This window comes from Monodon monoceros, unplaced genomic scaffold, assembly GCF_005190385.1.
Source record: "Monodon monoceros isolate NGI ecotype Baffin Bay Population unplaced genomic scaffold, NGI_Narwhal_1 Super_Scaffold_5, whole genome shotgun sequence".
NCBI lineage: Eukaryota > Metazoa > Chordata > Mammalia > Artiodactyla > Monodontidae > Monodon > Monodon monoceros.
Window position 1 is genome coordinate 105,783,733 of NW_021703782.1, and position 22,855 is coordinate 105,806,587.

At 53.2% G+C, this 22,855-nt stretch overlaps 1 protein-coding gene across 7 annotated transcripts in view; it reads left to right on the plus strand.

Annotated features, from left to right (window-relative positions):
* Positions 1-22,855, plus strand: part of DNM1 (dynamin 1) — a 45,270-nt gene that overhangs the window by 4,816 nt on the left and 17,599 nt on the right. For 5 of the 7 annotated variants that reach the window (XM_029201976.1, XM_029201974.1, XM_029201978.1 and 2 more), the window contains exons 2-11: positions 10,603-10,676; positions 10,891-11,040; positions 11,412-11,615; positions 11,901-11,999; positions 12,105-12,265; positions 13,285-13,427; positions 13,561-13,696; positions 13,889-13,956; positions 15,086-15,224; positions 22,447-22,533. In XM_029201976.1, coding sequence (XP_029057809.1) covers positions 10,603-10,676; positions 10,891-11,040; positions 11,412-11,615; positions 11,901-11,999; positions 12,105-12,265; positions 13,285-13,427; positions 13,561-13,696; positions 13,889-13,956; positions 15,086-15,224; positions 22,447-22,533 — 1,261 coding nt within the window. Of the gene's footprint in view, positions 1-10,602; positions 10,677-10,890; positions 11,041-11,411; positions 11,616-11,900; positions 12,000-12,104; positions 12,266-13,284; positions 13,428-13,560; positions 13,697-13,888; positions 13,957-15,085; positions 15,225-16,828; positions 16,968-22,446; positions 22,534-22,855 lie in introns of all 7 variants that reach the window. The other 2 variants (XM_029201979.1, XM_029201980.1) reach the window with 1 other exon arrangement.

A 22,855-nucleotide genomic window follows, 5' to 3' on the forward strand; every position in this document is an offset into this window, starting at 1 on the left:
GTGGTCCCCCCACTACTAAGATCTGTCGCTTCCTCTGAACACGTCGGACTACATCTTAGTGGTCCCCCCACTACTAAGATCCGTCGCTTCCTCTGAACACGTCGGGCTACATCTTAGTGGCCCCATTTCCCAGGTTTGGAGACTGAGGCCAAAGAAGATTAGGGGATAATTGAGACATCAAAAGTAGAAAGTCACTGACTGGAGGGGGCAGAGAGAACTGACATCTCCTTGGCACTTGCAGCGTGCCAGGCCCTAAGGATACAGCTCTGAAGAAGCCAGACCCACCCCTATTCTGGAGGAGGGGGGGCTGTGGGGGAGGGGGCTCACAGCTGAGCAGGACAGACAGACGCTACATCACACAAAGAGCTCTTTTGTTGTGTGTTGGGAAAAGGGTACCAGGAGCCTCGATTTTGAAGGGAGGGGAGTCGTCAGGGGGCCCGGGAAGGCATTTGAGCATTTAAGTCTGGGCCTGAGTAAAAATAGGACTTGGTCAGGCAAAGGAGTGAACACACACTCCAGGTGCAGGGTCCCACCTGAGCAAAGGCCCAAGGTGGGAGGGAGCCCAGTGGGTCTGAGAACCCGGACGAAGGGCAGTGAGGAGCAGAGGTCACAGTGAGACCAGGAGGGTCGGGGAGGCGCTGCCGGCCCTTCAGCCATCCCCACCCAGAGAGCCCGCGATGCTGCCGGGCAGCCACACTCTCCTCCCCGTCTCCCTGCTCAGAGCGCGCACCTGCCACGCGCCCACAGCCAGACCCGCGTGCTCAGCCCCGCCAGAGGACGTCTTCCCCAAACCCCCGCCCCACCCAGTGGCCTCAAGGAGCTGGGAATGAAAGGTGACTCTGGCAGACGGCAGCTGATCCCGGCGCCAGGAGAATCAAGTTTCCCAGGCCTTGGCTGGGGTCGGAGGGTCGGAACCTGGCGGGCGGGTGAGGAGGGGCGGGGCGGGAGCGGAGGCAGCCATTCACGGACGTGGTGTTATCAGCCCCGGAACAAGAGCAGAAGTGGAGCCCACGTGCCGTAGGTCTAAATACTCCTGTTATAAATCAAGCTAAGGAATTGCTAAATACAATACATTCTGCCCTCCCACCTTGACAAACACACCTTCAACGCAACCTGGCAGGCTGGTGTTGAATATCGAATTTCAGACTCCTCCGAGCTCTGTGATGGGATGGGAAGCGTCTCTCTCCAGGCCGCCCTCATATTCCAGCTCCATCCCCGTCCCCAGAAAGGATCCCCCTTAGCCCCCCAGGGTTGCCTCCCCGAAGCGAGGGCCGCCCCCAGTGGGGACAGAAGCTAGAGGTAGGCTTGAGACCCCTAGGAGGGGTGCACAGGCTCCAGTTGGGCACCTTCCCTTGGTCCTTGGGAACCCCATGCTTCATGGGGATGGTGAGGCCGGAGATCTCAACTGGGATGGGGTGCAAGGTCAGGGCCCCGATTCCCCAGGTCCAAGGGCAGCTCTGATTATTGTCTTCTTGGAACCAACAACCTGTCAGTAGGAGGAGCATCATCCCAAGTTTTCAGGTGGTGAAATGGCACAGAGAGGGTAGGGGACCTGCCTGAAGTCACACAGCGGTGGAATCAGAGGCAGGACAGGAACCAGCACAGGTCTCCTGCCTCCATGTGAATGTCCACCATCTTCACCCCAACCCATGTGCCTACATCTCCATACACCTCAGCTTCTCCTCCTCTGCTCTCTCTGGTTGTCTCTCGGGCACTCCTACCCCCTCCCTGGACTGAAATCTGGCTAGGGAATATGAACTGTTTGCAGCAGTCAGCTCTAGCAACTTGGAATTACTACAGGCAACAGGAAAAAGAGGAATATTGGCCTTGGAAGGTGTTTGAGACAGTCACTGAAATGGCATCTTCCCAGTGCCCTGGCCAGAGGCCCCGGGATCAGCTCCCCCCTCCTCTCTCATCCTCTCCATCCATTCAGTCTACAAGCCCTCTGTATTCTGCCCCAGTCCACCCCCCTCTCTCTACCTTGGCCACCACCACCTTTGTCTTAGCACCTGGGGCATCTGCCTCTCTTGCCATTCTCCATCTGACAGCACAGAACTCTCTATGGCTTCCCAATCTGATCCCCTCTGCTTGAAGCCCTCCTTAGCCCCCCTGCCCTCCAACCAGAGCCCTAGCTCCTGAGTTGGGACCCTGAGGCCTGCCTTACCCAGCCTGGATTCCCCTCCAGCCGCTCCCTCCTGGGCCACCTGGGTATCTTGCAGTTCATGGGGAAATGGGCCATCCTTCTCACTCTCCTGAGTGCCGTTGCATGTGCTGTTCTCTTCCGGGAAGGCTCTTCACCACACCTCTGTCTTCTTCCTTCACTGGCTCAACCTCCAAGGCGCACATCAGCCAACACCTCCTCCAGGATGCCTTCCCTGATCACCCTCCAGCCCATGACCTCCGTGTGTATGGTAGGGCTCAGTTTTTCCAGAATGAGGGACCATAGAGGGAGAAAGAGGCCCATGGCCTTGGGCTGAGAGCGAGTTCCAACCAGGGTTACTATGAACATTTTACCTGTTCATTACTGCGTCACTCTTTTATCACTGGTCTTAGCACAGGGAAACAACGCCACCAGCCAGGACGGGGAGAAACATCTCAGCAGGTGAATGCAATGCTCTCTAGCACACACAGGCACCTAGCACATGATGGGCACTCAGGTGGCTCATGGCATCACCAATGGGCACTCTGTTAGATCTGTTAGATCCTTCTACAGCCAGGATCTCAAGGCATCCCCTCAACAACCCTAGGAGGGAGCTGCTGGATTGTGTCCCATTTCACTGATGAGGAAACTGAGGTTAGGAGCAGGGAAATAATTTAGTGGTGGAGCTGAGATTCCTTCACAGCAAGCTGCTGGTGATAAGAAATAAGGATCCAGATGTAGCTCTGTATTGAGCGAGTAGGGAAAAGTTGTGCTGAGCTGTTAGGCAAGTGGAGCCACTACCCAAGTGTGGCTCAGAGCCCCGGGCACAAGTGGGCACGTGAGGGGCACCTGACTTCATCTCTCTGAGCCTCAGTTTCTTCCCCTTTAAGTTGGGGAAACTGGACATGCCAACCTCACACAGCCATTCGAGAATCAAACGAGAGGATGCAGATTTCTTAAACAGCTTTATCAAGGTATAATTTACATGCCGTAAAATTCACCCATTTTTAGTGCACACTTCAATGATTTTTAGCATATTTACAGACTTGTGCAACCATCATCACAATCTAATTTTAGAACACTTCCATCACCCCCAAAAGAAACCTCGTGATGATGCAGATTTTAAAGCCCCCGGCAGAGTCCTTGGCCAGCAGTCAACAATGCATCAGTGTTTGCCATGACTATTATTATAAATGATAAAATGTTTACAATGGTGAGCCCCAGGTGTTGCGGTGTTGGTTGCTTTTTATTTTTTCAACATTTTATTTATTTATTTATTTTTCTGACTCAATAGCTGGAAACAGCAATTTCTTTTTTTTTTTGAATTTTTGAATTTTATTTTATTTATTTTTTACACAGCAGGTTCTTATTAGTTATCCATTTTATGCATATTAGTGTATATATGTCAATCCCAATCTCCCAATTCATCCCACCACTACCACCACCCACCCCCGCCGCTTTCCCCACTTGGTGTCCATATGTTTGTTCTCTACATCTGTGTCTCTATTTCTGCCCTGCAAACCGGTTCATCTATACCATTTTTCTAGGTTCTACATATATGCGTTAATATACGATATTTGTTTTTCTCTTTCTGACTTACTTCACTTGTATGACAGTCTCTAGATCCATCCACGTCTCTACAAGTGACCCAATTTTGTTCCTTTTTATGGCTGAGTAATATTCCATTGTATATATGTGCCACATCTTCTTTATCCATTCGTCTGTCGATGGGCTTTTAGGTTGCTTCCATGACCTGGCTATTGTAAATAGTGCTGCAATGAACATTGGGGTGCACGTGTCTTTTTGAATTATGGTTTTCTCTGGGTATATGCCCAGTAGTGGGATTGTTGGGTCGTATGGTAGTTCTATTTTTAGTTTTTTAAGGAACCTCCATACTGTTCTCCATAGTGGCTGTATCAATTTACATTCCCACCAACAGTGCAAGAGGGTTCCCTTTTCTCCACACCCTCTCCAGCATTTATTGTTTGTAGATTTTTCGATGATGCCCATTCTAACTGTTGTGAGGTGATACCTCATTGTAGTTTTGATTTGCATTTCTCTAATAATTAGTGATGTTCAGCAGCTTTTCATGTGCTTCTTGGCCATCTCAACATTTTATTTTGTGGAAAAAAAATTTTCAATTTTTTTTTTATTTTTTAAATTTATTTTTATTGGAGTATAGTTGATTTACAATGTTGTGTTAGTTTCTGCCGTACAGCAAAGTGAGTTAGTTATACATATACATATATCCACTCTTTTTTTAGATTCTATTCCCATATAGGTCATTACAGAGTACTGAGTAAAGTTCCCTGTGCTATACAGTAGGTTCTTATTAGTTATCTATTTTATATATGGTAGTCGAAAGTTTTTTTAAAGGGAGAACACATGATTTTTTAAGGTACAGGCAAAAGGGAAATTGATTTTCATTTTGAGAGTATAAAGTCATCAACACTTGAAGGAAAGGAAAGAGGAAAGAAGGGAGGGAGGCAGGAAGGAAAGAAGCAAAGAAGAAATGTAGGAAGGATGGAAGGATAAGGTGGAAGGAAAGATCACAGATTTTCTATTTTTAAAATTAATTAATTTATTTATTTTTAACATTTTTTAAAAATTTATTTTACTTATTTATTTAGGCTGCATTGGGTCTTTGTTGCTGCGCTCGGGCTTTCTCTAGTTGCAGTGAGCGGGGGCTACTCTTCGTTGTGGTGCACGGCCTTCTCATTGCAGTGGCCTCTTGTTGCAGAGCATGGGCTCTAGGTGCCCGGGCTTCAGGAGTTGTGGCTCACGGGCTCTGGAGCACAGGCTCAGTAGTTGTGGCGCACGGGTTTAGTTGCTCCACGGCATGTGGGATCTTACTGGACCAGGGCTCGAACCTGTGTCCCCTGCATTGGCAGGCGGATTCTTAACCACTGCGCCACCAGGGAAGCCCCACAGATTTTCTTTAATAGAGAAAATGGATGTTGTGGAGAGAGCACCGGGCTTGGAGTCCAGAGCCCTGGGCACCAGTCCTACCCTGTCGCCAACTTGCACTGTGAACTTGGGCAACACTCTTCCCCTTTTTATGCCTCAATTTCCACATCTGTGCAATGAGGGCGATGGTGGGAAAACTGTAGGAGCTTCATCAAATCATTCTTTCGGTCGACAGGGGTGTCCCGAGTGCCCGCTCAGTGCCAGGCTCCGAGCTGGGTGCTGGGAATACGGTGGTAAACAGGACCAACCCTGTTTACTGGACATCAGAATATCAGGGGAAGCTAAGGCCAGGGCTGCCCTAAAATGTTCAAACCTCAGCTGGAAATTCATGGGCTGTGCAACGAAGTGGGCCGGCCTGGGACCTCCTGGGGCAGCAGGAACAGAGCAGGACTTGTTGCCTGGCCTCACCTCCTCCCCACTGTGTTTCTTGGCCCATCCACTCCCTCACATCCACCCTGGATCCCTGCTTCAGAGGGCATCTCACAGCCTGCCTGGCCCGCTTGCCTTTCACTTCCAAGGCAAGGTTTGGCAGGAAATATCCTAGCCTCCGTCCACTCTTCCGGCCAGCCCCCAGGAGATCCACCTTCCAACTCCCTCCCTGCTGCATCAGTTGGTGACATGGTTGTGGGAGCCCAGCCTGTGTTCTCAGATTGCTCAACAAGTTATATTTATAATCAATGCTACCATTTATTCAGGCATTAATTTATATAAGCCTCACAGAAACCCATTTTACTGATAAGGAAACTGAGGCTCAGAGAGGCCTGGTCATTTGTCCATAGCCACACAGCTCCTAAGTGGCAGCTCTGACATCCAACGCCTGGCCCGTCTGACATCAGAGCCCAGGAAACAAGAGACTTATAAGGATGACTGCCGCTGGGTACACGCCAGACCAAGCATGCTACTTTCTGCTGTTGTTTACATTCAGCAGGACCCGGAAACCAGGGTTCCAGAGCAATAGTCCCGGATCTCGGACACCAGAGTAGGGGTGGGGTCACTTCGGCCCTTTGATGTAATTTCTCCAGGCCCCTCTGGGGTGACAGTGCCAATTCAGACGGGGAGTATGTAGTGCCTGGAGGTCGTGAGACGTGTTTATTTCATCCTCCCTGTGCTTCAGGTTTGAAGGTACTTCTGCAGATGGCAAGGCAAGGCCTCCCCGGGAAACCACCATCTGTCCAGGATGAGCGGGAGGGGCTGGCCTGTCACCATCCACCCCTCCCACATGTCACTCGAGGCTGGTGGGCCCGGCACACTTTTCTCTGGGCACCTGTTCTGTCCTCGCTCAGGCTAACCAGGAGCTGGGTGGGAGGTGCAGGGGGGGCTCTGGCTGGAAGCCAGATCAGGCCTGAATCCCCAGTGGGGAGGCACCAAGGTACACTTTAACAGAGGGCGTGGGGCAGCCTTTCCGGTTGAAAGGCAGGAGCTGTGGAGCCGCTCAGCCGTGCTCGCTCCTACCAGTGTTGCCTGAGCCCCTGCTGTAGCCCAGCCTGTGCCCAGCGTGGGAATCCAACAGGGAGCAAGGCGCTCAGTCTGGACATGGGAACCAGCCGGTGCTTGTCACTGCCTGTCCAGGCATGTGGGGCTGGAGAGCCGGCCTCCCGGTCCTGGTCCCATCTTGGCCACCTCTCCTACCTCTCCCATTGCTGTGTGGCCTCACAGCTCCCTGCCCTTCTGTGGGCCTCTGTTCCACCCTCTGGATAATGACAGGGGAGTGAGATGTTCTCTGAAAACTGCACCTCCTTGATGTCCATCGTTTCCACCCAACATTCTGTGGTCAGAATCCCAAGATCCAATTCAGTGCCCGAAGGAGGTGAGGCAGAGGGCTCTTCAGGATCTTGGATTCCTTGCTGAAATTTGGGGAGCCTCCAAGGGAAGAGACCGAGGACAGGAGGACCTCCTTGACAGGCCCCTCCAACTGCTGAGCGCCTACTATGTACCAGGCATGGGCTAAGCTCTTTTGGTGAAAGGGTTCCAAGGATCCTCCCGCAGCCATGTGTGGTAGTATATGATGCCCAGTTTAGATCATGTAGTTTACAGCTGAGGACCCTGAGGCCCAGAGCATGAAGCAACTTGCCCCGGGGGCACCTTGCCCCGGGGAATGGCCAAGGCAGGATTCGAACCCAGGGCCTCTGCCTGGCACTGGCTCCTCACCACTGAGCCAGTGATCCTTAAACTTGACAGGAACATGAAAATCATATGGGGATCGTGTTTAAAATCCAGATTCCCTCCTCCCCTCCCCTGCCCCACCCCGCCACCCCGAGATTCTAACCCAGCCTGTCTGAGGAATGTGCATTTGAACAGGCTGCCTGGGGAACTCTGACACAGACTGTGTGAGGGCCTCCCTTTGAGAACCTGGGCCAGGGCCAAGATGGGGCCCCTCCCCACCTGGGCACCCCATTCCCACCCCGGCCCTGGGAGATCCTGGTCTGAGGAGGCGCTCTTCTCCCACGCATGGCCCTGTGCTCTAATCTCAGCTTCCCATAAGCTGCTTGTCCTTTAAGTAGCCCTGGGAGGCAGCAACTCGGAGCAGGCTGGTGCAGACCCTTGACCACCCCTCCAGCTGGGCCCTGGGCTCCCCACACCCTCTATGTGGCACCTCAGGGACCTCCACCCCTCTGGCCTGCCAGGGCCAAGTGGGCCCATCGGTGTGGGGGGCGGAGGGGTGCTCTCAGGGAAGAGCTCCAGGGAAGGTTCATGTCTCTGCATGGGGAGGGGGCTCTCTGTGGGGAGTCCCATCCTTCCCAAACCCTCCTGCAGTTTCCATGGCAACTACTGTTGCCATGGTACTGCTGGGTGAGGAGCTGTTGGGGAAGAAGGTAGACCCCAGACCCCCAGGCCCACCCCAGCCTCTGTGAGAATAGATGTCCTACCTCCACAGCCCTGAGGGATCCCAAGTACTAGGGGGTCACCCCTGCAAAGGCATCAGCGAATAAAGGATGGGAGAGACAGAGACAGGAAGCTCCCACCCTGCTCGCTTCCCCCTGCCCCCAGTTAATCACCTCCCTCTCTGTGCTGCCTGGTGCACCTCCATTCCAGCACATGTCACATTGCATTGCATTATCTGTTTACTTCTGTCTCTCCCACCATGCTGTGAGCTCCTCGGGGTGGGAACTGTCTGACTCATCTCCTCCCATCCCCAGGGCCCAGCACAGAGCCTGGCACAGAGCAGCTGCTCCCAAATATATTCTAGACTGAATTTAATTGAATTACATAAAAAGCCAAGTCTGGCTCCTCAGGTTTAGAGGGCAGCAGAGTTTGATGGGAAAGTTTGCAGGCTCTGGAGTCCAACAGCACCAGGATTGAATCCCAGCTCTGCCATTCCTCATTGGGTGAACTTGGCCAAGTCACTTCACCTTTCTGAGCCTCAGTTGCCTCATCTGTAAAATGATCATTTCCATATGAGAGCACTTTTTGAGGACTTGGGAATTCAGTGCCCATTTATTAAGGACGTCTTGTGTACTAAGCCTTGTGCTGAGCCATGGGATACAGCGACAGACGGAAAGATGCAAGCCCACCCTTCTGAAGCTCAGAGTCTTGCACAAATGAAAAGCATTTGCCTGGCACCTAGAAATGATGGATAAATGCAGGATTTATCATTCTCCTTCCCCATAAGGTGGCTGACTCCTCCCCATTAGCCTCTGCTCTCCCCAGAGGTGGGGCAAGGTGAGAACAGGGGATGAAAGAGGCCTCCCCAGGGCCCCCAGATGAGGCCTTGAACCCAGAAACCTGGGCCTACTCTGTTGTCCCCAAACCCTCTGCCCCAAACCTGGTTTGTGAGTCCGGGTCAGGCTCTGGGCTGGGGGCAGGGGATCCATGTTCATGATCTGGCTGTGTCCCAGCCCTATAGGATCTTTTTTTTAAAAAAAATTTATTTATTTATTTTTGGCTGTGTTTGGTCTTCGTTGCTGCACGCGGGCTTTCTCTAGTTGCAGCGAGCGGGGGCTACTCTTTGTTGTGGCGCGCGGGCTTCTCATTGCAGTGGCTTCTCTTGTTGTGGAGCACGGTCTCTAGGTGCACGGGCTTCAGTAGTTGTGGCTCGCGGGCTCTAGAGCACAGGCTCAGCAGTTGTGGCACACGGGCTTAGTGGCTCCGTGGCATGTGAGATCTTCCCAGACCAGGGCTCGGACCCGTGTCCCCTGCATTGGCAGGCGGATTCTTAACCACTGCGCCACCAGGGAAGTCCCCCTTATAGGATCTTGAGTGTATCCTTTCCCCTCCCTGGGCCTCCCTGTGCCTCTCCATGAATGAGGTGACTGGCCAGATCTGTGTGGTCCCTCAAGCTCTGGCCTCCTCCCCCCTTTCCTGAGTCCTGGGAATCCCATAACTGTGATCCCAAGAGCCTGATCCTTGGAGAGGCCTCCACCCTCCTTCTTGTGCTGGCCTGGGTGGGGCCGTGGTTGTGTGGGTGGGGAGATGAGAAGAGCTGACAGGACAGAGAGAAGTGTCACCCTCAAGAGTTAGCTGAAAGGACTGCTGAAGTTGACACAGCAGATGCCTGAGGAATAGACATCAGGTCTAGGGGCATGAGGTGAATTGAGGATGCCTCAGTCCAGTCCTTCAAAGGGAGCTGGGGGGCTTCCCTGGTGGCGCAGTGGTTGAGAGTCCGCCTGCCGATGCAGGGGACGCGGGTTCGTGCCCCGGTCCGGGAAGATCCCACATGCCGCGGAGCGCCTGCGCCCGTGAGCCATGGCCACTGAGTCTGCGCGTCCGGAGCCTGTGCTCCGCAACGGGAGAGGCCACAACAGTGAGAGGCCTGCGTACCGCAAAAAAAAAAAAAAAAAAGGGAGCTGGGTCTTCAGGGAGTTGAAGGGCAGAAAGCTTTCACCAGAGAGTCAAACAGATCTGTGCCCAGGGTCTGGTAGATACTGGCTGGGCAACCTGAATGTCTCTGAGCCTCAGTTTCCTTGTCTGTAATATGGGGATAATAACAGTGTCTTCCAGGAGATATTGCCCACGAAGAGCCTGGCATGCAGTAGGTACTTAAAGAGCATGAGTTCTTTTCCTTGCCTCCTCCTTCCCCCCATCCCCCTCATCCTCAACCCCAACCAGATGGGGCCAGGGAAGGGGAAGTGAGATGCTGCCTTTCCCCACAGCGGAAGGGGGGGAGGAGGTGCAACTCCGTTTCCTTGGCATCCACTCTGTGGCCACTGGACGCTTGGGCACGTGGGGTGGGGCTCCCCATGCCTCAGTTTCTCCTGAGTTGAATGGCAGTGGCTGGGTTGGGGCAGGGACTTCCTGCTGGCTCAGAATTAACACAGGGCAGACCTGAGAGAGGTCTGGGAGCCAGTTCAGAAGCACAAATTCTGTGACCCAGAGGATTTGGGGGTGATCTGTTACACCTTTCTCAGCTGCCCTCTTCCCATAGTGAAGCCCTTAGGCTAAGGTGTGGCAGGGAACTTTGGGCAAGCTTTGGGGCTCCCAGTGGCAGGACAAGTGCCCCTGGGACAGAGGGAGCCTCCTCAGACCTTGCCCCTCTTCTCACCCCCAACTCACTGCAGGGACTTCCTGCCCCGAGGATCTGGCATTGTCACCCGACGCCCCCTGGTCCTGCAGCTGGTCAATGCTACCACAGGTATGGGCTTCGCCTCTTTGGGCCTCATTCCCCATCCGTACAGCGGGGATAAAAATGCGTAACAGAGAGGTGGCTTTGCGTGGGGGGAGGGAGAAGAAGGCAACGTTTTGTGTGTTTGTGTGTGCGGGGGTCTTTTCCCAGCGGAAGATGGGACCCAGGTGGGTGCCGGCTATTATGATGCTTACTCGCCCTTGCCCCCCTCCTTCTGGGGCAGAATATGCCGAGTTCCTGCACTGCAAGGGGAAGAAATTCACCGACTTCGAGGAGGTGCGCCTGGAGATTGAGGCTGAGACCGACCGGGTGACTGGCACTAACAAGGGCATCTCTCCGGTGCCTATCAACCTCCGCGTCTACTCGCCGCACGGTGAGGAGACCAGGCCCTGGCCCCGCCCCCAGCCTCTTGGCTCCGTCTCTGAGCCCCGCCCCTTGGGAACCATCTTATTGGCCCCGCCCCTTAGCTGGCACCTCGTCAAGGGCTTCACTCCTCCTGTAGACTCCGCCCCCACAGCGACTCCTCCTCTGCGCGTCCTACCCCAGTCCCACACTGCCACGGCTCCGCCCAGCCCTGGCCGCGCCTCTAACGGGCCTCCGTTTAGCCCTTCGCTTTTCCCTAACCCCACCCACCTACGGCCACGCTCCCAAACAGATCCTCTTTAAGCCCGGCCCTGTTCCTTAATCCGCCCGCCCCCGGCCACGCCCCTCGCCTTGAGCGCGCCTTCTCGTCGCCCTGTCCAGTGCTGAACCTGACCTTAGTGGACCTGCCCGGAATGACCAAGGTCCCAGTGGGGGACCAACCTCCCGACATCGAGTTCCAGATCCGCGACATGCTTATGCAGTTCGTCACCAAGGAGAATTGCCTCATCTTGGCCGTGTCCCCAGCCAACTCCGACCTGGCCAACTCTGATGCCCTCAAGGTCGCCAAGGAGGTGGACCCCCAGGGTAGGTTTTCACAGGTAGCCAATGCGCAAGGCCCTGGGGGTCTATTCACAGCGTAAGGGGGAGCCACTGGAGGGTCTAAGCGAATAGGAGTGGGATCAGATTTATGCCTTTAAAAATCATTTTGGCTACTGTGGAGAATGAATGAGGTGGGGAGAGCAGAGGCAGGCAGTGGGCAAGGGAGGGAGTGGGCTGGGAGATGGGGAAATGGGGTGGGATTGGGAGTGCCTGGGGTCGCCTGTGTGAGGGCAAGTGCAGATGTAGACAACCCTCTCCTGCCACCCCCAGGTCAGCGCACCATCGGGGTCATCACTAAGCTGGACCTGATGGACGAGGGCACAGATGCCCGTGATGTTCTGGAGAACAAGCTGCTCCCGCTGCGCAGAGGTCGGCAGGCCACACACCTGACCCACCCCCACTGCCCCTCCTCGTAACACTGCCCCCCCCACCCCCCGCAAGGCTGGTTGCCCCTGACCCCCACCCCATCCACAGGCTACATTGGAGTGGTGAACCGGAGCCAGAAGGACATCGATGGTAAGAAGGATATCACGGCTGCCTTGGCTGCTGAACGCAAGTTCTTCCTCTCCCACCCTTCCTACCGCCACTTGGCTGACCGCATGGGCACGCCCTACCTGCAGAAGGTCCTTAACCAGGTAGGGGCTCAGGCCAGGATGAGGCCTGGGGAAGCCTGCGTAACAGAATCATTTAAGCGTATTTTGTGAGGGTTGCCCACTGTCCCACAGTGAGGTAGCACCAGAGCTTTGCTGACCGTTCCCTGTCCGGGGCCAGGAAGGGGAGCACTAGGAACGCCCCAGAATGGAGAGAAGTCCAAGACCTTGTGTGGATGGTGGCATTGACAAGGGCTTGGGCTTGGGGGCTAGGATGGGAGTATGGTTGGCTAAAGACCTTTGCTCCTTCTGAAATGGGGAGAGGCTGATCTGCGGAGGAGGTGATCCCAGGGGCTTCCCTAGGATGTTTCTCCATCTGGAATGGGGCTTCCAGAATTACTGAGGGGTGTGTGTGTGTGTATGTGTATTGACAGTAGGAAGGCAGTGTGGCATGGGACAAAACTGGGGTCTCTGGAGGCCACATACCTGGGTTCTAGTCTCAGCTTTGTCACTCACCCACCAAGACTCTCCAGGTCTCTGAGCCTCTATTTCTGCATCTGTAAAACGGTGATAATGGTGATGAGACCTGTTTCTTAGGGTCATTCTGCAGTTCAGGGAGATACTGCATGTGGAGACCTAACCAGAGTGAGCCTCAGAACTTGAGAATTACCTTAAGGGAGGCCTTAAACCCAAAGGGCACAAGGGGGCAGTCTTCCAGCCATCACTGCCCCTGATTCATTTCATCTGGCTCTTGTGGTGTCTAAAACTATTAAATTAGTCAAGATCAGGCAATTTCAGATAAAAATCTAGATTTCTGGCTTCTACTGAAAATGGAGTTATTGACTCATTCATTCAATTAATACACCTCTGTGAGCACCTACTGTGTGCCAGTCCCTGCCCTCAGGCAGCTTTCATTCTGGTGTGCAGGACAGCAGTGGGCAGGGCTGTGGCTCTGCACCTCACCACATCCACATGAGCCCCAGACATCCTGGCCCCTGCTTGATCCTGTTGGCATTCTGGGTCTGTGACCATGGCCTTAACCCTTTCCTCGCCCCCACCGCCAGCAACTGACAAACCACATCCGGGACACACTGCCAGGGCTGCGGAACAAGCTTCAGAGCCAGCTGCTGTCCATTGAGAAGGAGGTGGAGGAGTACAAGAACTTCCGCCCTGATGACCCAGCGCGCAAGACCAAGGCTCTGCTGCAGTGAGGCCCTCCCCAATTCCTGACTCCCCATCATGGGGCTTCCCCTCCCCGCAGCCTCTCAGCACAGGGCTCTCCCAGGACTCCCTGCCCTGGGTGGCTGCTGCCCCCTCAGGTCATACCACTCTCTCCCCAGGATGGTCCAGCAATTTGCTGTAGACTTTGAGAAGCGCATTGAGGGCTCAGGGGACCAGATCGATACCTATGAACTGTCGGGGGGAGCCCGCATCAACCGGATCTTCCATGAGCGCTTCCCCTTTGAACTGGTCAAGGTAGGCAGACCCCCCAGGGGCAGGAGGGCTCAGGACTACCCTCCCACCCACCTACCTAAGACTCTCTCATGCGTACGTGTGCTGACCCCACTAGAGGCCCTGATGCCCAGCTCTGGGAGTGAGGTGGACCCTGTTTGACCTCCCAGGTAGCAGAACAGGCCCTGACCAGCCATCTCTTTGTCTCCTACACAGATGGAGTTTGACGAGAAGGAACTCCGAAGGGAGATCAGCTATGCCATCAAGAATATACATGGCATTAGGCACGTATTGGGACCGGGGAGGGGAGCTGAACCCTGCAAGGCAGGAGGGGTCTAGTGCAGAGACAGAGGGAGTGATGGAGTGAGCCTCCCTGAGGAAGGACCAAGAGCCCTACCTAGTCCCCAATCTCCTCAACCCTGACTTTCTGGCTCCCAGCTTGGACAGGCTCTGGATAGGGGAGGTGGATGGGAGACCCAGGCCATCCCCCTACCTGCAGCCTGCTACCCTCCTTTGCTTGTCCCTGGGAGCGGCCCGGAGGCTAGAACAGTGGGGTAGAGCCCGAGACACAGGTGGCTGGGGAAGCACCCTTCGGGCTTGGGCCCCCTGCCCATTCCCAGGGTAGGACAGCTCCCCCCAGTGCTATCCAGCACAGAGCTGCCCAAACCACTGGGGTAGGGCCTGGGCTGGTGCATCAGGTGTTAGTCTGTGAACCTTTTATGATGGGATGAGGCCTCTCAACCCTCCAGACCCTGCCACAGTCCCATTAGCCTGAAGTTGGCCCCATTCCACCCCACTTCCCTCCTGCTAGCCAGCCCCAAGGCCTGTGGAGCCGGGACAAAGGCTGGAAAATAGACTGTTCCTAAAAAGCTTAGCCCCGCTCCAGGGACCCAGATCTACACTGTCCATTCAACAAGAAAACTTAAAGCACCTGCTATGTGCCAGGCAGTGAACAAGACTGAAATGTCACTGCTTTCATGCAGGTTCAGTTCCAAGGTTTGGCATGGAATTTACAGACTGCATTGGCTAAGGCACAGAGAAGAAAAAAAATCTCTTTCCTAGTCTTAAAATAAAATGCTTTATTCCCAGAAAGGCTCTTAAAGAAAACCCAGTTTGACAGTTTTCAAACCATTTCTAGCCATAGAACATTTTGTATGAGCAGAATCTGAAGACAAAGCAGGACAAATGCAACAGTTATAAGCAGACCTTGTCTTGCCCTAAAAAGCTTCGACTGAAAGGCCTTCACCAGAATCCCTCCTGCCCATTTTACAGATGGGGACACTGAAGTCCAGACAGGGGTAGTGGGAGGACCCCGAGGGCAGAGCTCAGGGGGGCGGGGCGGGGCCCTGGCCTGGTGCTCCTGGCAGGAGCCGGTCTGTGACACCGTGCCCTTCTTCCGCTCCGGGCGTTCAGAACGGGGCTCTTTACCCCAGACATGGCCTTTGAGACCATTGTGAAAAAGCAGGTGAAGAAGATCCGAGAACCGTGTCTCAAGTGTGTGGACATGGTTATCTCGGAGCTAATCAGCACCGTTAGACAGTGCACCAAGAAGGTAACCAGCTGCCCGGCCAGCCCCTGCCTCTGCCCCGCCCTGCTCTGCTGCCAGGCGCTCCTTCCCCACCTCCCCCAGTGCCTCCTGGTAGCATGTACAGACCTCAGCGGGGTGGGGGAGGCAGGCCACCACAGTCCAGGAGAGGGGGACTATCTGAGGGGGCCTCACCCAGCCCCGGCCCCCAGACCAGGGGAACCAAGGGATTAGACATTGGAAAGACAGGTATGATGGTGGTAATTTGCCCTGAGAGCCCACCAAGAGCTGCCCCAGCTCAGGGAGAAGAGGGGACCCTGAGCCCCCTCCCTGGTCTCAGAGGTGGGGTCATCTTTGGGGGCTCCAGGGAGGGGTCTTGGGGAAGTCTTGTCCCTGGAGACAGATGAAGTACAGGACCTTCTTGGGTGCTGCCCTAGGGGCCTGGAACACCAGAGGGATTCAGAGGACCCAGGTCAAGCAGGTACCCTGACTCCCCACTGTCCTTCATCTTCCCCATCTCACGCCATCCTCACTCAGGACCCTCACTCAGGACCTTCCCCGCCCCTTCCATCCACATCCAGCCTTCCAGGGACAGAGCCCCCTCTGCTATGTCATTTGAGCCTCACAGAACCACTCAAGGAGGGCACGGCAGGGCAGGGAGGATGGCACCCACTTCACAGCAGGAAAACTGAGGCTCGGGAGATCAAGTGACTTGCCCGAGTTCATATGAGCTAGGAGGTGGCAGAGCTGTTACTTGGAGCCAAGGCTTTGGACTCCAAGTCCAGTGCCCCAGACTCCCTTCCTTTCCCCTCCGCACTGCTGCCCTGGCCCCTCTCTATCACCATCTCCACTCTTTCTGTCTTTCCTCTTCTCTCTCTCTGTCTTTCCAAACTGAGCTCCTCCAGACTCCTTAGGAGGAGAGGCAAAGGATGCCCCTTGAGGAGAAAGGGAAGGGCAGGAGTAGAGCAGGGAGCTGGAGAATGGCGATCAGGCGGCTACACAGCAACTCCAGGAGGCATCATCTGCCCCGTAGTCTATGGAAGTGGAGCCCCCTGGAGTTGTGCAGTGCACAGCCTGGGCAGCTGAATGCAACAACCTTGGTGGAGAATAGGGAATGGTGCTGGGCTTTGGAGTGGGGATGAAGCGAATACAGGAGGTTCTGGGAAACCTAGAATTGAACAGAATGTGGGTGAGTGGGGTCCTGGCCTGGGTCAGCTCCTCAGCAGGATGGCATAGGAAAAGGACAAAGAGAGAGAGGGCAGGCTCGGTGTAGCTGACGAGCGGGGGAGAGGAGGGAGGCAAGCCCTGGGGAGAGAATATGAACTCAGTAAGTGCCCTTGGATGGGGCAGGGGCTCGGTCCCTCAGACCCCTCCCACACCCTCAGAGCCCTGGGGGTTGCTTGGCAGCATCTGGGAGGTGCCGATCCAGGTGGGCAGGAGGGCCAGGTCCCACGCTCACATTGTCTTCTCTTCTGTCTCTCTTTCTCTGTGTTGGTGTCTCTCTCTTCCCTCGTGTCCGTGCCATCCTCCACCCCGGCCCCTGGCTCTGCTTGGCTTCCACTGCCCTCCTTCTCCTCGCCCGCCCACCCCGGCTGCTCCTCCCCTGTTCCCCTCCTCCTCCCCGGGTGCAGGACAGGCCTCTTCACACCTGACCTCGCTTTTGAAGCCACAGTGAAAAAGCAGGTGCAGAAGCTTAAAGAGCCCAGTATCAAGTGTGTGGATATGGTAGTCAGTGAGCTCACAGCCACCATCAGAAAGTGTAGCGAAAAGGTATGATGGCCGCCCGGGAGGGGCTGGGCCTGGCCACCCCTTCCTCATGGCCAGGGCCTCCCGTGGGCAAGAACCAACTGCTGAGCAAGCCCGGCAGCCTCTCAGCCACCCAGGTGGACCCGGACGCCCAGGCCGGCCCGGCTGATTCCTGGCCCCAAGGTCTCATGCCAGCTTCTAACCCTGGGTCTACTGTACTCATGATTCCTTCAGGCCCCCACCTCTCCCAGAAGACTTTGCTCTAACCCAAGCATCCTCAATGGCCGCTTTGATGGTGATGATGATAAGGAGATGGCCGCTGTTTATTGAGCACCTACTGTGTGCCAAGCACTAGGCTAAGTGCCTGCCCTTGTCATCTAACTTAATCCTTTTAACAACCCTAAGCAGTGAGTAGTCTTATCCCCATTTTACAGATGACAAAACTGAGTCTCAGAAAAGAATAGCACAGTGGGATTCAGATTTAGGGAGACTGAGGGAAGAGATCTGGGATCAGGGCCTCCTGGGGCAGGGGAGCTATCCCAGCCCCTCAAAACCAACTTGCCTAAAAGCATATTGGGTTACTCACTTTACTGTAATCCATACATGTTTGACAGGGTCAGCCTCTTTTGAGTCGTCCGTGACCTTTTAGATGGCTTTTTCCTATTTGTCTATTTTGGGGCATTTTGGGGACTTTTCGCCAGATCATCTAAAGCAGTTCTTCCCAGGGGCCTGCATGAGCCCAGCCTCACTTGTATTTGCAAAAGCTCCCTACACTGGGAGGTGGGGGAACATCTGCCTTAACTTCATGTTTTAAATAAGTATCACAGTTTTTGTGGCTCATATATAATTAGTCCTGTGCGCCCCTTACACAATCCTATCTCACTTTTGCCAAATGGGGATAGATTAAGCAAATTAGCATCCACTCAGTGCCTGATCCAGGTGGAATCAAATCTGGGCTGGGCTCTCCCTTGCATAGTATATATCATGATATCTAAATCATGGCCCCACTGCGATCTTAACTTTTGTTCAACTAAAAAATACCAAGTTTATTTTAAGCTGCCTCAAATCTCTTTACAAAAGAACACAAAATATATCTAAATTTTTTTAAATTTTGGGTTTTCATTTTGAAAGGAACACATTCTCAATTAGAGAAAATTTGGAAAATGCCCAAGAGTGAAAAGGAGGCAACAACACTCCCTTTCCAAGAGCCACGCTGAGATTTTTGTACATTTCCTGCAAATACACTCCTTTTTTAAAAAAATGAAATTATCGGTATTGATTTTGTTCTGATCATACATGATTGTTATCAAAATATTCAAACTGCACAGAGAAAGCAAAAGTCCCTATAAGCTCACAGCCCTAGAGGTAAAGACTGCTAGCAGCACACCCTTCCTAACTAATTACAAATATACACTGGTTTTAACCTAAAAGGGATCACAGTGACCACACTGCTAGTGAACTCTTCTTTTTTACTGAGCAATGTGGAGTGGCATCCTTGTAGTAGCTACGTAAAGATCATGCCCTTGAACAGCTGAATTGTATTCCACTGTAGAAATATGACATGATTTATGTATTCAATATCCTATTGACAGACATTTAGGTTGTTTCCACTTTTTTTTTCTTTTACAAACAGTGCTGCAGTGAATAGCCTTATAAATATATTTGTAGTACTTATCCTGTCATTTCTTTAGAGCAAATTTCTAGCATAGAATTGCCTAGTCAATGGATGTGAGCACTCACAGTTTTGGTAACTTCTGCAAGATTTGCTCTCCAAAGAGTTTTCACCAATTTATTCCTCCAAACTCTTTTTTCTATACATAGGTTTATTTACTTTGTTAGGTATTTACACTGTGAATATATTAGTATCCTGCTTTTTCTCTTAATAACATACATTTTGGTGGGTGTTATTACATAGTCTATGTGAACATTTTTTTAAATAAATTTATTTATTTATTTATTTATTTAATTTTTGGCTGCGTTGGGTCTTCGTTGCTGCGTGCAGGCTTTCTCTAGTTGCGGCGAGCAGAGGCTACTCTCCGTTGCAGTGCGCGGGCTTCTCATTGCAGTGGCTTCTCTTGTTGCGGATCACGGGTTCTAGGCGCGCACCCTTCAGTAGCTGCAGTGCATGGGCTCAGTAGTTGTGGCTCACCGGCTCTAGAGCACAGGCTCAGTAGTTGTGGCGCATGGGCTTAGTTGCTCCGCGGCATGTGGGATCTTCCGGGACCAGGGCTCGAACCCGTGTCCCCTGCATTGGCAGGTGGATTCTTCACCACTGGCCCACCAGGGAAGTCCCTATGTGAACATTTTTAATGATTGCATAATATTCTATTGAATAGATTTATCACGGTTTACTTAACCATTTTCCTATTGGTGAACACTGAAACAGTCTCTAGTTTTTCAATATTATAAATACCCTGGCAATGAACATCTTTGTGTATAAAGAATTTTATTTTTCTTTCTCTAGGATTAATTCCTTAGGATAGATTCCTAGAAGACTGATTACTAGATATAAACATTTAAAAACTGTGGAACACTTTGCTGAATTGCCTTCCAAAAAAGCACTAATTAGGGTAAATGGTAATATTTTGGAAACAACCCAGATGTCCATCAAGAGGGGATTGACTATGGTATCGCACAGACAATGAAAGACTATAGTTGTTAAAAGGGCAAGGGATATTTATTTCCATTCACGTGTCCTTCCACAATGTACTGTGGGGGGAAAAGCAGGTTTCGGAGACAAATGTATAGAATTTGGGGGGGGAAGTAATATATATAAATGATAAATATATATAATATAATAATCTACATAAGTGATAAAATTCCAAAGGCATAGTTACTAACCATTATTTTAAGAAGGCAAAGAACACAGGAATTTTTTCATTTCTACTTCACAAACTTTTGTCATATTCAGATTTCTTACAGTGAGTCGGTAAATTTTTGTAAGGAGAAAAATTGATCAACAAAAACTTTAGAAAGGAAAGCTTATAAATTATTTCTTTAAAAAATTGCCTTTTAATTGATTTAATGCATAGTAGTTTTTTGCTTACATAGCAAAATTCACCCATCTTCCTCTTTTTTTTTCCCTCCCCAAATCTTCTAAATTTAGCAAGCCACTCCTACTGATTACTCCTAGCCCTGCTGGGATTAGAGTTTCATCTCTGGATGAAATCTGGAGTTTAATGTCCAGCACAGGGTGTGCTTCTCAGTCCTCTCAACAGCCCTAAGAGGGAAGGTACCATTATTACCTCATTTCACACATGGAGAAACTGAGGCTCAGAGGGGTCCAAGCACTTTTCCAAGGAAGGTCAGCAGGGTAGGGGGCTGGCTTTGAACCCAGAGCCATGGTGGCTCCAGGGCCTGCATTCCTGACCACTAAACAGCGGGCTCCAGGCTGACTGCCCCACTTAGCCAAGACCTGAGAGAGAAAAGTTCCGTTTTAAAAACTGGCTGAAAGTTCTGGAAATGCTCAGAGGCAGCCAGAATGGAAAAAGATGCTCAAAGGGAACAGAACTTCTCAAAGGGGCTGAGGCTGCCCTGTCATTTGTGACACATGGAAAACTTGACAAATGTAATATCCAGGCCGTTAGTGGGAGAACTGGTCATGCTCTTTGGCAAATTGCTCCCTCCTCTTCCCTCCTTGCCCCTCCCGCGACGCCACCCAGGGAGGGAGCACTTGGGACCATCTCAGAGGAGGCTTTGCTGGTGGCCGTGACTCGGTCCCAAATCTACCCCAACTCGGGGATTGTGAGAAGGAGTGATGGCCTATCTCTGAGCCTCTCGGTGCAGAAGGGTCCACTGGGTCCCTCCAGCCAGTGCTGTTTCTAAGCCCCGGCTCTCAGGCTGCCTCTCTTCCAGGTCCCCTGAGCTTGGCCACATGAGCCACACCCTTGGCAGAGCCACGGAACAGTCAGGGGGGAGTGGGGAGGATGTGGCATCTCTCAAGTCTGCCTCTCCTGGGCTGGCATCCAGGGCGCTGCTCTCTCCCCCATCCTCCTGCCTTTCCTGATGCCCCCCACCCCTCCCCCACCCCATCCCCTTGGCCTCCATCTTGCCCTCAGAATCACTACCTGTGACCCAGGCACGCTAACCTCCAGCTCTCTTCCCACATAGGGGGATCCACCTGCGGGGCCTGACCCAGGATGGGAAGAGGGACAAGGTGTGGGTCTAGCTTTGCCCAGCCTGGGCCCCTCCATGGCAGAGGAAGAGGTCCCCTTGGGTAGACTCCCACCATCAGCAGCTCAGCGAGTCCCCCTCTCCAAGGAGCTGCCGGTTCATGAGCCAGAGGGCAGAGGAGCCCATGTCTGCTCACCCTGGCAAGGAGGGCAAAGACTTCCATCCTTCATTCATTCCCTCATTCTTTCAACGTGCCCTCTTTGGGCATGGCAGTGTGCCCAGCCCTGGGCCCTACCTTCAGGGCAATTACAGTCCAGTTTGGGGAGGGAAGTGGGGTGGAGAGGGATGGGGCACATGGAGGTGGTCACAGTAGGCTCTCTGGAAGACACGATATTCAACAGAGTCCTGAAGGAGAAGTCAACCCGGGTTTTGTCCAGAGCCTGGTTGAGCTGAAGGCAGAGTCCACAGGCAGGGGGGAAGGGTTTGGAGCAACTTCCCCTTTGACCTCAGTTGATAAAAACTGCGGGGGGTGGGGGGGTGGGTAGAAGGGTGCTGCTGAGCTTCTACCCCCAGAGGAGTGGGGTGGAGACAGGCTGGCCGAACAGCCCTGAGCCAGGCAGATGTGTCGGGTTAGCGGTGCCGGGACAGGGCATGCAAAGGGAGGCAAAGCCGGGTGGATTCGACCAAGAGGGCCCCCGCAGGGTACTGCTCATGCTGCTGGCACTCCCACTCCGCATGCCCACCCCACCCGCAATGCCCTCGCATGCCTGTGCCTCCTGCATGTCCTTTGTGTAGCTGCTGGTCTTCCCCTGCTCCCCTCCCCCAGCTCTGACAAGGAGCATTGCCTGTCCCCAGCCTGACTCAGGAGGCCACCTGGCACCTCGGGCCCTGCCCTCCGCAGATTCTCCCTGGATCGTAATCTGTGGGCTGTTACCGGCCTGATTCCCCACCTGACTGTGCCTCCAAGCCTTTGAGGAGGCAAGGGATAGCCCTGAGGATCAGTGAAAGTTTGGGGCGCTAATAGCGCCCCAAACAGAGGCCTCAATCGAATAGGTGTGTTTCCAAGATGGCTGCCACCAAGATGGCGGCCGAGGAGCAGGCTGATTCCCAAGGCATTTGTGCTCATGGGAACTGCCGGCCCCCGTGAAGTTGCCCAGGTAGGCTAGTGAAGAGGGCCCGGGACTGGGAAGACCCTTGACTTGCCATTTGGAACCCACAATTAGGGGAAAGGGGTGGCTGTGGCTTGGTGCCATCAGCTTCCTGGGCCCCCAGGTGTGGGGCATTCTGTGTGTCCCTCCCACCCCACGGCCCTGGATTCTGGTGGGGTTTGGGTGCCCCCTACCCGTGCCCCCAGTGTACGTGGCTCTCTCCCCTGCCCCCCCCTCCCCAGCTCCAGCAGTACCCCCGGCTGCGGGAGGAGATGGAGCGCATTGTGACCACCCACATCCGGGAGCGCGAGGGTCGCACCAAGGAGCAGGTGAGCCCACGCACCGCCCCCTCTTCCCTCACCTTTCACTCCTGCCCTTGGGCTCACCTCCTTCTTCCCACTTTGTCTCTTCTGTCTCAGTCTCTCTTATACTTTCTCTCCTTGTGTTAACTTTCTGCTTCTCTCTTGCTCTCTTTTTTGTTGTGAGAAAATATATACATAACATAAATTTTACTATTTTAACCGCTTTAAATTGTGCAGTTCAGTGGTATTAAGTCCATTCAGATTGCTGTGCAACCATCACCACCAACCATCTTCAGAACTTTTCATCTTCCTAAAATGAAACTCTGTCCCCCTTAAACAGTGACTCCTA